The sequence below is a fragment of the Pan paniscus genome, chromosome X, assembly GCF_029289425.2.
Source record: "Pan paniscus chromosome X, NHGRI_mPanPan1-v2.0_pri, whole genome shotgun sequence".
NCBI classification, from domain to species: Eukaryota; Metazoa; Chordata; class Mammalia; order Primates; family Hominidae; genus Pan; species Pan paniscus.
The window spans coordinates 63,307,620-63,324,462 of record NC_073272.2 but is presented as its reverse complement, the minus strand read 5'-3'; the positions used below and the strand labels follow the sequence as shown (position 1 = coordinate 63,324,462).

Sequence of the window (16,843 nt, the reverse complement as noted above, 5' to 3'; positions counted from 1 at the left end):
AGTCAGAGTCCAAAGGCAGTCTGCTGTCAGAATTCCTTCTTGCTCAGGGAAGGTCAGACTTTAATTGCATTGCATTAAGATCTTCAAGCCGGGCATGGTGACTCATGACTGTAATCCCAGCAGTCGGGGAGGCTGAGGCAGGTGGATCACTTGAGGTCAGGAATTAAAGACCAGCCTGGCCAACATGGTGAAACCCTGTATCTACTAAAAATACAAAAATTAGCCAGGCGCGGTGGCTCATGCCTGTAATTCCAGCTACTCGGGAGGCTGAGGCATGAGAATCACTTGAACCTGGGAGGCAGAGGTTGCAGTGGGTTGAGATCATACCACTGCACTCCAGCCTGGATGATGGAATGAGACTCTGTCTCAAAAAAAAAAAAGTTCTTCAACTGACTGGATGAAGCCCACCTACATTATGCAGGGTATTCTGCCTTACTCAAAGTCCACCAATTTAAACGTAAATCTCGTCTATTAAAATACCTTGACAGAAATATCCAGAATAATCAACCAATTATCTGAGCACGGTGGCTCAGCCAAGTTGACACATAAAATTGACCATCATGCCTTTCCTATGAAATTGGAAAAATGATAATATCCAGTCATTGGTACTATTGTTTTGAGCATGAAATAATATGAATTTAAGTGAATAATATTCATTTAAAGCACTTGGTACAGTGTCTTTCATATAGCAAGGGCTCAATTAATGATAGCCTTTACTATTTCAATGTAATAATAATCCTTCACATTCATTTGGTATTTCATATTTTCAAAGTACCTTCACAAGATATACAAATGGTCAACAAACATGTGAAAAAATGCTCAGTGTGACTAATGATCAGGGAAATGCAAACTAAAACCACAATGAGATACAACCTTACTCAGCCAGAATAGCTATTATTAAAAAGTCTACAAACAATAGATGTTGGCGTTTATGTGGTAAAAAGGGAACACTTATATACTGCTGGTAGAAATGTACTGTATTAGTTTGTTTTCACGCTGCCGATAAAGATATACCTGAGACTGGGCAGTTTGCAAAAGAAAGAGGTTTAATTGGACTTACAGTTTCACATGCCTGGGGAAGCCTCACAATTATGGCAGAAGGCAAGGAGGAGCAAGTTACATTGTATGTGGATGGCAGCAGGCAAAGAGAATGTACCACCAGAGGAAATGCCAGGTACTTATAAAACCATCAGATCTTGTGAGAACTCACTCACTGTTATGAGAGTAGTAGGAGGAAACCACTCCCATGATTTAATTATCTCCACCTGGTCCCACCATTGAACAAGTAGGGATTATTACAATTTTAGGTGAGATTTGGGTGGGGACACAGAGCTAAACCATATTATTCCGCCCTTGGTCCCTCCCAAATTTTATGTTTTTACATTTTAAAACCAATTTTGCCTTTCCAACAGTCCCCCAAAGCCTTAATTTATTTTAGCATTAACCCAAAAGTTTACATTTTAAAATTTGAGGCAAAGCAGGTTCCTTCCACCTATGAGCCTGCAAAATTAAAAGCAAGCTAGTTACTTTCTAGATACAGTGGGGGTACAGGTATTGGGTAAACACAGCCATTTTAAATGGGAGAAATTGGCCAAAACAAAGGGGCTCCAGGCCCCATGCAAGTTTCAAATACAGTGGAGCAATTAAATTTTAAATCTTTAAAATGATTTCCTTTGACTTTATACTTTACATTCCAGTTACGCTGATGTAAGAGGTGGGCAGTTAAATTTTAAAGCTTTAAAATGATTTCCTTTGACTTTATATTTTACATTCAGGTTATGCTGATGGAAGAGGTGGGTTTTTATGGTTTTGGGCAGCTCCACCCCTGTGGCTTTGCAGGGAACAGCCTCCCTCCTGGCTGCCTTCGCGGGTTGGCATTGAGTGTTTGCAGCTTTTTTAGGCACAAGATGCAAGCTGTTAGTGGATTTACCATTTTGGGGTTTGGAGGACAGTGGCCCTCTTCTCACAGCTCCACTAGGTGGTGCCCAGTAGGGACTCAGTGTGGGGGCTCGACCCCACATTTTCCTTTCACACTGCCCTAGCAGAGGTTTTTTATGCATCTCCCCCTCCCACAGCAAACTTTTGCCTGGGCATCCAGGCATTTTTATACATTTTTTGAAATTTAGGTGGAGTTTTCTAAACCTTAATTTTTGACTTTTGTGCATCCGCAGGCTTAACACTACATGGGAGCTGCCAAGGCTCGGGCCTTGCACCCTCTGAAGCAACAGCCTGAGCTGTATCTTGGCCCCTTTTATTTATGGCTGGAGTGGCTGGGACACAGGGCACCAAGTCCCTAGATTGAATACAGCAGAGGGACCCTGGGCCCAGCCCAAGAAACAATTTTTTCCTCCTAAACCTCTATGTCTATGATGGGAGGGCTTGCCATGAAGACCTTTGACATGCCCTGGAGACACTTTCCCCATTGTCTTGGGGATTAACATTTAACTTCTTGTTACTTACGCAAATTTCTGCAGCCTGCTTCAGTTTTTCCTTAGAAAATGGGATTTTTTTTTCATTGCATTGTTAGGCTGCAAATTTTTCAAACTTTTATGCTTTGCTTTTATTATAAAACTGAATGTCTTTAGTAGCACCCAAGTCACATCTTGAATGCTTTGCTGCTTAGAATTTTTTTTTCACCTGATACCCTAAATTTTTTTTTTAAGTTTAGTTTCACAAATTTCTAGGGCAGGGGCAAAATGCCGCCAGTCTCTTTGCCAAAACATAACAAGAGTTACCTTTGCTTCAGTTACCAACAAGATCCTTATGTTTATCTGAGACCACCACAGCTGGACTTTATTGTTCATATTGCTATTAGCATTTTGGGCAAAGCCGTGTAACAAGTTTTTAGAAGTTTTTAACTTTCCCACATTTTCCTGTCTTCTTCTGAGCCCTTCAAACTGTTTCAACCTCTGCCTGTTACCCAGTTCCAAAGTTTCTTTCACATTTTTGGGATTTTTTTTTAGTAGCACCCCACTCCCGGTACCAATTTACTGTATTTGTTTGTTTTCACACTGCTGATAAATACATACCTGAAACTGGGCAATTTACAAAAGAAAGAGTTTTAATTGGACTTACAGTTTCACATGGCTGGGGAGGTCTTACAAGTATGGTGGAAGGCAAGGAGGAGCAAGTTACATTTTAAGTGGATGGTGGCAGGCAAAGAAAAAATGTACCAGCAGGGGAAATGCCAAATGTTTATAAAACCATCAGCTGTCATGAGAACTCACTCACTATTACAAGAACCATATGGGGGAGACTGCCCCATGATTTAATTACCTCCACCTGGCCCCTCCCTTAACATGTGGGAATTATTACAATTAAAGGTAAAATTTGTGTGGTGACACAGAGTCAAACAATATTGTATACATTAGTACAACCTCTATGGAAAACAGTATAGAGATTTCTCAAAGAACCAAAAGTAGATCTTCCATTTGATCCAGCTATCTCACTACTGGGTATCTGCCCAGAGGGAAAGAAGTCATTATATCAAAAAGACACCCACACACATATGTTTATCACAGCACAATTCACAATTGCAAAGATATGGAATTAACCTATGTGCCCAACAATTGATGAGTGGATGAAGAAAATATGGTATATAAACACTGTGGAATACTACTCGGCCATAAAAAAGGACTAAGTAATGTTTTTTGAAGTAACTTGGATGGAGCTAGAGGCTCTTATTACAAGTGAAGTAACTCAGGAATGGAAAATCAAATACTGTATGTTCTCACTTATAAGTGGGAACTAAGCTATGGGTACACAAAGGCATACAAAGTGGTATAATTGATATTGGAGACTCAGAAGGGGAAGGGTTGGAGGACAAAAAATAAAAAACTACATATTGGGTACAATGTACAATACTTGGGTGGCTGGTGCACTAAAATCTGACTTCACCACTATACAATTCATCCATGTAACCAAAAACCACTTGTTCTCCAAAAGCTACTGAAATAAAGAACAAGTGCCTTGACATGCATGAATTCATGTAATCCTCACAACAACACTCTCCCTACTTTAAAGGTGGGGAAACTAAGGCTGGAAGAGGGGGAATATCTTCTCCATGCAACTATCTCCAAACAGAGCCAGAATGAAAACCAGGTGTGTAACTCCATAGTAGTTATTTGGTCATTACTCTTCTCACTTGCCAGGAGTGAACACTGCCCAGCCTCCTTCATTCTAGAGGTGAGGGGTACCAGGAATAAGGTTATAAATGCAGTATGTCTTAAGAAAGATAGCTTACCTTTCCCAAGCCAGCGTTTATTTTGTGCCAGGCACTGTTCTAAATGTTTTTGCATGTGTATCTAATACAATCTTCTCAACAATCTTATGAGGTCAGCACAATTCTTCTTTTTTTAACTAAAGAACTTTATTAACCTTTGTCTCAAACTTTATTCCCAGGCTTCTTCATCTTAATTAGCTGCAAAGGGTGAATTGTTTATAAGCAAAAAGTGAAAACAGCTGCAGTGTCCAAGGGGCTTGGGCTTAAAAATATTACAGAACTAGATTTTATCAGATCCATAAACAAAAATTTTTTAAAAGCAGTCATAATATAAAATAGCAGCTCCCAGTAACTTCTTCAAGTTTTATCTTCTTCAGAAGTTGACTCAATTCAGTTTGCCTCATTCTTGGAAGCCTCATCAAAATTTTCTACAAGATCTGGAACTTCATCATCGTCATCCTCTCCAGTAGCAAGTGGTGCTTTCCATCCACGTATTGTTTAGGCAGAGCTTCAGCCAGTCTCCTTAAACTAGCCAAACTGCACCAAGCTGGTTTAAGATGCTGCATGGCATTTCTGTCAGCTGCTTTGTCACAGCATGGCCTGTAATGGTGAAAGTGTTCACTGCTAGAGATGCCTAAACTTTAGGGTTGTTAAAGTGGATCACTGTTCCTTGGTTTGTAAACATATTCACCTCTTCAATACCAGAGACAGTGTTTACCTCTAACTTCTTTAAGGAGAACTGAAGTTTTTAATCATCTGCTGTGGCTGTTTTATGAACCACCTCCTTCTTTCTGTGAGCAGTTCCTTTCCTGCAGTTTGGTGGGTTTTCCTGGCCCATGATTGTTTCTTTCATCTTGTCGGAGTGGATGAGGGGCCGCGTGGGGGACTAGGGTTGGTGATCAGGGGTCTTGGATGGCTCAGCTGAGGTTAGGCACGCACATGCAGAGACACAAGATGGGAGCTAGAGGGGCACAGTTCTTTAGTGAGGAAAATGCAGGTAGGGCATGGAGGAGAGGGACACTCAGTTCATACGCTGAGAAGACTCAAATGACTTTTGCCCTTTCTTCTTTCACCATTGTACATTCCAGAGAGGATGAAAACTCAGAGAAGTCCTTTGAGTGTTTGTGAGGTGCATACATTGGGGTATGTAAAGGCAGTGATGCCTGACAGAATGCATTTTGTAGACATAACAGGCACTCTGTTACCGTGAACCTCAGGCAACCTGTAGCCATCAAGCCTGGAGCTGGCCCTGAGAGAGGACAGAGGCATTGGTAGCAAACATTTCTTTTGGCCCAGGTAAGATGCCACTGAACCAGCCAAGCAGTAGGGTGAGGGGAATAGGCTGAAACAAAACACTTCAGAAGTCATTCCTAGAAAAATTACCTAACTCCTCTGGATATCAGTTTATTCACACACAAATGGGGCCTTTCTCCCTCCCTCCATTTCCTCCTCTCAGTGTGCATACACACACATTCATTCAGTCATTCAGTACTATTGAGCATCTGTTATGTAGCAGGCACTGTTTTAGGCACTAGATGTGTGTACAAAACAGACAAAACAGATGGTTTACAAAACAGACCAAAATTCTGTCTTCAGGGAACATATATTCTAGAAGGGAAGTTATATGCTAAGTAAATGACTAAATATGTAATATGGTAGTTTTACATGCTAAGGAGAAAAAATACAGCAGGGAAGAGGGATAAGAAATATGTATGTGGGTGGTTAAAATTTTAGGTTCCTATTTCCTGCTGCATTTCCCTCACAAGGTTGTCATGAGGTTGATATGTGATAAAAAGCCCAGTATTTAGGAAGCTGTGAATTTCCGTTTACATGTAAGGTGCAGTTATTCTTGGGCGATAATTTTTTCTAGTTCCTTATTTGCTCTTCCCTTCTCCATTAACAGTATAGTAAAGCTTCAAGAATTCTGGCCGGGAGGATGGGAAACTCAGGTTCTAGGCTTCACTCTAGCATGACAATTTTTAAAAATCCCAAATGTGTAGAACTGTACAGATTCTAAAACACTTTTCCCGGAACTGGGTCTTCTGGCTGTTAATCCTTTGTTCTTTCCACTCTTCCATGAAGCAGTAAGAGCAGTGGCAACTCATTTGCTTCCTCAGAAACAGTCTTTCCCTTCTGGAAAATGGGAATGATGAACCACCCCACCCCCACCACTATCCCTTTCCAGTCTCCTTGGGCTTTTGTGAGGTACAAATCAGATAATGCTTATGAAACAACTTTCTATGTCATAAAATAAGATTGTAAGGGCTGGTTGCTAAGGTTGCTAAGATCTAGAGAGTTGGTGCTCCTGCTTAAGCGAGGGTTTTTTTTAAATTTTTTTTATCCTTTTTAACTGGGTGTATGTGTGGAGTGGTGAGAGTGAGCCTTTGGAACTGGTGCTACTTCCTTTCCTTTCTGAGAAGCAGCTGAGGGGAGCAGGGGCAGCACTGAGCCCCAGCATCTCCTAGAAATAGGAACAGTTACATGGAAACACGTGGCATCTCATGATAGACTGGCAACCACTGATGTGCAGCTCATTTTGTCCACTCTGCTTTTGGGAGGTGGGAACTGGGACTCATTTCCAGAAACTTAATACACAAATGACTCATGGCCTTTAAAGACCTCCACTTGCCCCTCTGATACAATCTCATTTGGAATGCTGGGGGTGGGAAGGGGGAGCCTTGAATACGTGAGATCTTCATTTAGTACCTCACCTTTTTCTACTATGACAATTCTTTTGTGTTGTTTTATTTTTCTTCAACTTTTAAATTCCAGGGTACACGTGCAGGATGTGCAGCTTTGTTACATAGGTAAACATGTGCCATGGTGGTTTGTTGCACAGATCAACCCATCACCCAGGTATTAAGCCCAGCATCCATTAGCTATTCTCCCTGATCCTCTCCCTCCCCCAGCCCCACCAACAAGCCCCATTGTGTGTTGTTCCCCCACCATGTGTTCTCATCATTCAGCTCCCACTTATAAGGGAAAACATGCAGTGTTTGGTTTTCTGCTTCTGCATTAGTTTGCTGAGGATAATGGCTTCCAGCTCCATCCATGTCCCTGCAAAGGACATGATCTCATTCCTTCTTAATTCTGCATAGTATCTCATGGTGTATATGTACTACATTTTCTTTATCCGGCCTATCATTGATGGGCATTTGGGTTGATTCCATGTCTTTGTGATTGTGAGTAGTGCTGCAGTGAACATACACGTGCATATATCTTTATAAGAGAATGATTTATATTCCTTTGGGTATATACCCAGTAATGGGATTGCTGCATTAAGTGGTATTTCTGCTTCTGTATCTTTGAGGAATTGCCACAGTGTCTTCCACCCTTGTTGATCTAATTTACATTCCCACCAACAGTGTAAAAGCATTCCTTTTTCTCCACATCCTTGCCAGTATCTGTTGTTTCTTGACTTTTTAATAATTGCCAGTCAGAATGGCGATGAGATGGTATGTCATTGTGGTTTTGATTTGCATTTCTGTAATGATCAGTATTGTTGAGCTTTTTTCTTATGTTTGTTGGTCACATGAATGTCTTCTTTTGAGAAGTGTCTGTTCATGTCCTTTGCCCACTTTTTAATGAGGTTGTTAGTTTTTTCCTTGTAAATTTGTTTAAGTTCCTTGTAGATTCTGGATATTAGACCTTTGTCAGATGGATTCATTGCAACAATGTTCTTCCATTCTGTAAGTTGAACTATGACAATTTTTGACATACTAACTGAATTTTTCATTCCATAGAGTACTTTCAAATCCATGATCTCATCATCTCTTTGACAGGTATTATGTCTTCTATTTATAGATGAGGAAACTGAGGCTCAGAGAGGTTATGATTTGCCTAAAGCTAGGCACATATAATCACACCCTCAAATAATAGTATTTATTGTCATTTACTGAGCATTACTATGTGCTGGACATTGTTCTAAGTACTTTATAGCTTTTCACTCATTAAATCCTCATGAAAACCTACCCCTGTTTTGCAAATGAGGAAACTAGGTGACTGAGAGTCAGGAGTTTGCTCGAAATGAGGGGCAGCATGAGTATCATGACATTATACCATTCTCCCTGATTTAAAGATGAGTAAAGTGAGGCTCGATGACATTAAATAAGTTGTTCAAGTTCTCACAACTAGCAACTGGAAGAACTAAGGTTGGATCTCAGTAGGCTGGTTCTAGAGCCTGTATTCTTAGCCATTAGGCTATATACTACTTCTAACTCTTAGGATCTTCCTAGCTTGATAAACTGAAGCACGGGGTGGAGGGAGGGGGTGGGGAAAGAGAGAGAGAGAGAGAGAACTTATTAAGATCACATAATGGATTTAACATTTTTAAATTTAATATATTAATACATAATATATTTATATGCTAAAAAATCAAACTATAAAAATGTGTACAGTCTGTCTCTCTATCTACCCATCAGAGATCACAAACTTAATGGCTTTCTATGTATCCTTCCAGAGTTTCTTTATGCAGATATAAGCAAATCCAAATATATTTTTCCCCTCTTCTTTACCTAAAAGATCACACATCATAATACTAAATTTGACCCTTTAACAACATGGGGATTAGGGGCCCCAAATCCCACCCTCCATGCAGTTGAAAATCAACGTGTAACTTTTCACTCCCTAAAAACTTAACTACTAATAGCCTACTGTTGACTGGAAGCCTTATCTATAACAAACACAGTTGATTGACACATATTTTGTATATGTTTTATATACTGTATTATTACAATAAAGTAGCTAGAGAAAATAAAATGTTATCAATAAAATCCTAAGAAAGTGAAAATATATTTACTATTCATTATGTGGAAGTAGATCACCACAAAGATCTTCATTCTCAATGTTTTCACATTGAGTGGGCTTAAGAGGAGAAGGAAGAGGAGGGGTTGGTCTTGATGTCTCAGGGATAGCAGAGGCAGACGAAGTTAAGGAGGTAGAATGGGAGGCAGGAGAGGCAGGTATACTTGGTATTAACTTTTATTGAAAAAAGTCCTGGTATAAGTGGACCTGTGCAGTTCAAACCTGTGTTGTTCAAGGGTCAACAGTATTCTGCATCTTGCTTTTTCCACATTGCATATCTTCAAAATCTCTCCCTATCAGTCCACAGAGAGCTTCAGTAGTCTTAGCTAGGCCCTCATGAATTTCTATAAGCCCCCATCTATTTATGTGTCCTGCACTCTTCTCTTCTTTACCAATATTTGGGGATGTCCAGCCCTTTCTTAACATCTTCACTTAGAGTCTCATTGCTAGACTATCTTGGCCTTCTACAGAAAATACAGCTCCTCAAAGTGAATTCCTTAGTCTCCCTCCAACATATAATCTAGCCTCTTACAAACTCCCCAGCTATACTTACCTCCTTTCTTGTTTTGCAATTTCAACATATTACCATATCCTGGCTACCTACCTGCCCACCTACCTGCTTATCTATGTGATTCTTGTAGAGTACCTCTTATAAGCAAAGCTCCATGCTTAATTTGATGATGAGTGATTAGTGTCCCAAATGTCCAATGGCTTGCAGTTCAAATAAAGCTTGTAAACAAATACACCTGGACATGGAGGTCAGAGGGGCTTAGCTGACTGAATGAGTTATGAGGCTCAGGAGTGGAATTATCCAGGAGATTAGGCTCTACAACTAAACACTGGGTTCTGATACTGAGAGAAATGTTCACTCCCCACCACAGTCTTGAACTGATGCATGATTGACTTTAGCTGCCCCAGAAAGATCCTGAGCTTGACAGAAAACCATTGTACTTCCTCTAAAGGGGCTTTTAGACCTTTGCTGCTCTTTTCCAACCAGTTCTCTCTCTACCCTGAGTAGAGCCAGATGGTCTGGCCTACTAGCTTGCTTGAAATAGAACTGAAAGAGGCCTAAAATAAATGTGAAATAGGCCCAAAATAGATTCATGTGAAGGAACAGAAGGAAACTGCTGTTTCCTGGGTATTTACTCAGGTATTTATTCAGTCATTAGCCACAGGAGGGTGGTATAGGCAGTTTTTCTTGAGGGAAAAGTTTCTGGGTGGTGGTTTAGGGTGGCAACTATGTCATCGGAGAACAGAAAACTAAAGAGATCTTGAAATTCTCAAACTGTAATCTTTATAGTACCTTTTGGAGGAGTACTTACTAATGAAGGCCCTTGGGGTGGGAGAAGGGTGAAGATTGGTATTCTCAGGCTGTAGCAGAGAATACTTTCCATAACAAGACTTCCTTTACATTTTACATTGCGAGTCCTCAGGGCTATGCCTTGCTCTTCATTCACTCATTCATTCATTAATTTAGTTATTCAGTCATTAAAAATATATTTATTGAGTGCTAAGCACTATTTTAGGTGCTGAGGATACAGATATGAACAAAGCAATGTGCTTTCATGGAGCTTACATTTTATAGAGGAGACAATAAATCAATAAACAATAAAAATATGTAATATTTTAGGCAGATGTAAGTCCAGCCTCTGCTTCGTGGTAGCTGTGTGACCTCAAACAAGTCTCTTGTCTTCCCAAAAGCTCAAACGGCTGACTTATTTTTAGTGGTAGATTTTTAAAAGCATTGGTAGTTTTAAATCTTCAACAGCCTTGCCAAAGGTGTGGCAGGCATACCCTTGGTCTCAGGCAGTAACCTGCACAAATGACCATGGGTGATTTGTGGCTTTGGAAAGCCAGGGCTGAGGAGCTAATCACTCCATGAGAGGGTCTGGGATAATAATGCCCTCAAATTCACACTAGTTCTCAGGTCTGAAAGGCAGTTCAATAGATTATGATAATGATAGTTAACACTTACAAACTGCTTTGGAAGAGTGGCTTTGGAAAGAGATCTCAATTCAAATCCTGCTACTGCTTCCTCAAACTTGTATGGTTATGGGCAAATGATGTAAACACTCTCAGGTATAGTTACTCTTTTAAAATAATGATGACAATTTCTTCTTCTCAAACTTCTAGGGATAATTAAGTAAAATAATATGTTAAAAGGCCTAGCACCATGTGGGCCCAAAGTAGGTGAGTAGGTGTTTCCTTCTCCTCCTCCCCCTCACCTTTCATGTACTATAGAGAGGATACCTACACAGGGAGGTTGGGAGGAGATGATCTCTTTTTCCCTTTTGAACATAAAATTATTTATTTGTTCTGTAATCATCAACAACTTTATTCATCACCTGATTGTGCTTGGGATACTTACTGTATGACATTGAAATTATGTGCATCACTGATTAGCTCTCCCACTAAACTGTAAAATCCCTGAGATCCACTCTGTATCCCTTAGCTGTCAGAATAAGGGCGTATTGAATTGAACTGATTTTGGAGGAGTAGTGATTTCTGTGCTGAATAATTGAACTAAACAGGAGTTTTTGTCCTTAGGGGGCAGCCTGTCTTAAATAGAGATGATACCCATGAACATGCAAGAGCATCTAGTCGTATCAGTAGCTAAGACAATAAACAGACAGGATTCAGTATCTGTAGACTGTAGCAAGCATGAGGGACTATGAGGAAGCTAGGGTAGGGGTTGGATGGGAAGTGAGCAGCAGTGGAGATCGGGACAAAAAAAAATGGAACTTTGCCTGGGAGTGCTTCCTGGCAGAAGTGGGTCTTTGGGAGCTATGCAAAACATGAGAAGCAAAGGACAACCAGGAATTTTTTTTTTTTCCCTGACAGAAGGAAAAGGTTTGAGAACTAGGGATCTTGGGTTTGGGAGGTAGGCCACTGAGGCCCAGATCAAGACACTGAAACAGTTTATCCCTGTGACCTAGGAGACATCATGTCAGATGTTATTGAAAGATGGGACATGTGTCACTTATTGGCATTTATATAGAATAGTGTTTAATAGCAGACTCTAGAGCTAGACAATTTGAGTTTACATCTGCGCTCCATATCTTACTAGCCATGTGACCTTAGGCAAACTTCATTCTGCCTCAGTTTCCTCATCTATAAAATAAGGACAATAATAGTACCTACCTCATAGAGTTGTTGTGAGGATTAAAAGAGTTTATGTATGTACAGGGCTTCAAACAGTGCCTGACACAGAGTAAGCAGTTTGTAAGTGTTAACCATCATTATCATAATCTATTGAACTGCCTTTCAGATCTGAGAACTAGTGTGAATTTGAGGGCATTATTATCCCAGACCCTCTCATGGAGTGATTAGCTCCTCAGCCCTGGCTGTGGTAGAAGTAGTGACAACATCTGGCTCAAAGAGATGGAAGAACTTTCTACCATCTGAGATTGTCCCAAAGATGAAGGGGCTGTCTTGGGAGGGAGGAACTGCCCCATCATTATAGGTGTTGGAGCTGAGACTGGATAACCAATTAGTGGGGATGTTGCAGAAGGGATGGCAGGATGGAACTGGAGTTGTGCTAGACCAAGAGATTATCTAATTCCTTGAGACTTGTCAGCAAGAAGGGATAGATCTCGGGAGGGGTATTGCTACTCCAAATGTAGAGGACTCCATTAAAAAAAATTGTGAGCAAAGTTGATTGGTCACATAACTCAGAAAGCTACCCACACATGGACAGGGCTGGTATCAAATACCGTGTTCCAGGGTCTGAAATCTCTCAAAAGTACTTTTGAGACTTAAGATACAAGGGCTTTGGTTCCCACTCTGCCAGCAATTAGCTGTATAATCTTAGACAAGTTGCTTCCCTTCTCTGTGAACCTGGAATATAAGGGCTTAGATTTTTCTCTGTGGTTCCATCAGGTCCTGCCTTCTGTGGTTGGAAGATATGAGTCTTTGAGTGGAGACCAGTGGATGAAGGAGACATTCATGCATCCAATAGGTGTTTGTTATGAAGCACCTGCTAAGTGTCAGACACTGCGCTGGGCACAAAGGGAGAAAGCAGTGAACAAGACAGTCGTGGTCTCTGCCCTCCTAGCTTCACAGTCCAGTAAAGGATACAAACAAGAAAAAAATACAATACAGTTTAATAAATGTTTCAAGAGGGCTAAACGTAGGATCCTATGGGAGAGGACTATCATTCAGAATATTGTTGAGGAAGAGAACATTAGAGAAAGCCTTCTGGAGGTGGTGGCACCTCAGCTGAGCTTTGAGATGGGGAGCTGGAAAAATAAAGCAGCAGTTTATATAGGCCCTGAGGCAAGAGAACCTCATGAGTTATGAGAACTACTGTAGGTTCTATGTAGCTAGATAACAGAGAATGAGAGGGCACTGGTAAGAGCTGAGGATACAGAGGCCGAAGGACATCAGATTGGCAGGACATTTTATGCCACACTACAGAATTTGCCTTAAATGCGCCGAGGAGCTATTGAAGGCCTTTGAACAGAGGCATTATATAAGTCAGGTTTCAGCTGCAAAAATAAACCACTGTAGTTCTTTTCAGCAGAAGGAGTTTTAATATAGAAAATAAAGTGCTTACAAAATTGGTGGGAGGGCTGGAGGGGCAAGCTTTAGGCTATGCCTCCAAGAACAGTGTCAGGGTAGCTGCTCTCTCTGACAAGCAGGAAGATGAGGCGTCAGGGGCTCTAGGAGCATGCTGCCTTGTCTGCAATTTAGGAATGAGGAAGCTGCCACAGCTCTAACCATCTGTTGGCTAGAGTATCACTATGCCTACCAGATCCTCAGTGACAAAAAAAAAAAAAAGTCCCATTCTCTGGCTCTCAGAATGCATAAAGCCAATGGCTAGACACTGGAACCTACGGTAACACACACAAAAAAACCCCAACACTTTCACCATTGTGCTTTCCAACAGAAGCAACAGAGACATGACTTCTGGCTCACCAACCACCTCCTTCTAAATACTGTGCATGTGCATATGATTGGCATCACTATGTCATATCCAGAACGCTGGCTGCAAAGGAATCTTGGAAATGCCAGTTTATTGTTGTTGTAGTTTTTTTGGTTTTTAGCTTTTCAGCAATATAGGAAGGCAGGCTAGAAGGAGTGGATCCTTAAAAACCAATCCAGAGTATCTACCCAAGATTGACAAGAGCAAAACTGCTTTTGAGGAAAGAATTTGGGCAGAAGAGTAGAGGCTTAATTGGGGAGGGAGAGCAGCATAAGATAACTGGTAATGAATTGTGATGGATCAGAGATGATGAGGAACTGATTAAAAGTAGTGACAGCAGGAAGAGAGAAAGGGACAAATGAGAGAGATTAAGGAGGAAGAGGATCAACAGAACTAAAAGACTTGTTGGCCACCAGTGAGGTGAGGGAGAGAAAAAACTTGTAGATATTTTCTTGGTTTCTGGCAAGTTCAGTGTGTGACTGCCATTCCCAGGAGACAAAGGACTCAGGGGAAGAAGGAAACCAGCAAGAGTGGGAGGAGATGACTTCAATTTGGGACTTTTTAAGTTTGATATGCTTGTGAGATACTAAGGAGGAGATATCCAGAAAGCAGTAGAACTTTCATTCTGGGGTCCAGGAGAGCTACCTTGGAGTCATCAGCAGCTCTCTGCTTACGTGCAAGCAAGGTCCTATGTCTGTTTTGTTTCCCAGTGGTGGTGTAATTTTGTTGAAAGGAGGTGCATCAATGTGCAATGTAGATGGTAGTTCAAGCCTTGGAAGTAGATGAGCCCATTCAGTGCAAATGCAGAATGAGAAGAAAAGGGGACTGCAATCAGAAGAACTCAGAAATCATGGCATTAATGACTGGATGAAGAAGAACCCATGCAGGAAGTGAAGACAGCATAAACATACAGGTCATGTGGATGGTGTTCCCAAGGAAAAGGAGCATTTCAGGATTGAGGAAGGCCTCAGTGGAGTCAAATGGGAGAAAAGTTACGAAAGGTAAAGATTGAAAGTTGGCCATGAGATTTAGTAACAAGTTGGTTGTTTTTTTTCCTATTCACAAGAGGTTTCAGTTTTCTATAGGACAATGAGGGTAAAGCCAGGATGCAGTGGGTTGAGGGGTCAAAAGATAATGAGGAAATAGAGACAGGATAAGACTGAACTTTCAAAGACTAGGAGAAAGACTAGTTGTTTATATTATGGTACTGTCCTGATCACCAGTATCTGTCTCAACATAATCTAGAAGAGTAGTTTTCAAACCGTTTTGACTATTACTTGCTATAAGAAACACATTTCACATTACAGGCCAGTACATTTATATTTATATATAACTGAAACAAAAGCATCATGAAACAGTATTTATGCTAACTATATGAACATTTTCTATAAATGGAATCATACAAAAGCCTTTTTCTCACGTCTTTCACTTAGCATGTTTTCAAAGCTCATCTATGTTGTAGCATGTATCAGTAGTTCATTCCTTTTTATGGTTAAATAATACTTCATTGTATGTATATACCACATTTTGTTTACCCATTCATCAGTTGTTGGACATTTGAATTGTTTCCATCTTCTGGCTATTGTGAATAATGCTGTTATAAGCATTCATGTATAAGTTTTTGTGTTGGCATGTTTTCATTTTTCTTAGGTATATACCTATCTGTTCAGTCATATAATCCTATAATATAAGAGCAAAAAGGCTCTGAGAGATCTCCTGTATAAGGGAATCCTTGGTTTGAAGGCCCAGGGAACCACTGAAATTGTTTTTTTCTGAGGTGAGTGTTCTGAAGTTTAACTGAATTCTCAGATAAGTCTAAGTCCTCATTGACAGGAGGGAGACAGAAGACAGACCCCTGAGAGGAAAAGGGAATTGCCCAAAAGTCATACAGCAAGTTTGAGGTAGGGCTGAGAGTAAATTTGAAACCTTCTGGTCTCCACTCCATGGCTTTTCCCTCCTTAGCTCTAGATACCAGGTCACAGAGCAGGGCAATCATTAGAAGCAGATTGCAAGTTCTGTAGAGGATTTTCCATGGCGAATGTTTAACCCTATGCTGGCTTCCCTTCATAGTACCCAGAATGCTGGAAAATTGCAAGCTAACTGTCCTAGTCTGAAGAAACTATAATCAAGAAAGGAAATCTGACCAGGTAAGGGCAGTGGTATCAGGGAAAGCCAAATAGAATTGGATTTTGGAAATTCTGTCGTGTGTCCCTGTGATTCTGTCCACAATACTGGTTTGTTGGCTTTTTATAGCTAATTGTGGGTTGCCTGTAAATTCTTAGGCAGTGGCCAAAAGCACCTTTGCTTCCTCCTTGGCCCAGGCTCCAAACAAAGTGGCTGCTAGGCACATGCATTCTCCACAGCTACCTATCCGTTTTTCCCCCATTCCTTCTTTCTCCTCCCCATCCTTTTTTCTGCCTTTCCCCACAATTCTCTTTCTTCATTATCTTCCCTCTCTTCTCCTTCCTCCTCGTCTTTTCTTCTTTTTCTCCCTCTTCACGTGATCTCCTCCCCCTGCATCCTATTGGGTCCCTTCCCTCCCTCTTTCCCAGTCCTTTTCCTCCCCATCTCCTTATATACCCCCTCTATCCGCCCCCAAGAAGCTCCCCACCCCCAAACCAGAACTGGTGGCTGGTGACTCTCGCCGGTCTGGGGAGAGCGAGCTTGCTTGGGAGCCTTGAGGCTCTGATTGGCGGTCGCGGCTAGCACGCCAGCGCAAGTCCCGCCCCTGGGCAGCGAACGTGCTACTGCGGCATCTGTTATTGGTCGGCGGGTATGTCAGTGGCTCTGGCCGCGCCTCACGCAAGCGCCCGCAGTCGCTCGGTGAATAAAAAGGCAGCCTATGGGCTGAGCGGGGGATGGGGAGAGAAGAGGGATAGGGCCAGCAAGGCAGG

The 16,843-nt window shown here is 41.3% G+C and overlaps 1 protein-coding gene across 10 annotated transcripts in view; it reads left to right on the top strand.

Annotated features, from left to right (window-relative positions):
• ARHGEF9 (Cdc42 guanine nucleotide exchange factor 9) overlaps positions 1 to 16,843 on the top strand; it is a 167,241-nt gene that overhangs the window by 30,210 nt on the left and 120,188 nt on the right. For 3 of the 10 annotated variants that reach the window (XM_057301175.1, XM_034950118.4, XM_055106747.3), the window contains exon 1: positions 16,710 to 16,772. The exons of 5 other annotated variants lie outside the window; for them this stretch is intronic. In XM_057301175.1, the coding sequence (XP_057157158.1) occupies positions 16,725 to 16,772 (48 nt within the window). In that variant the 5' untranslated portion in view covers positions 16,710 to 16,724. Of the gene's footprint in view, positions 1 to 16,075; positions 16,097 to 16,553; positions 16,773 to 16,843 lie in introns of those variants that run through there. 2 more of the 10 variants (XM_055106746.1, XM_057301170.2) reach the window with 2 other exon arrangements.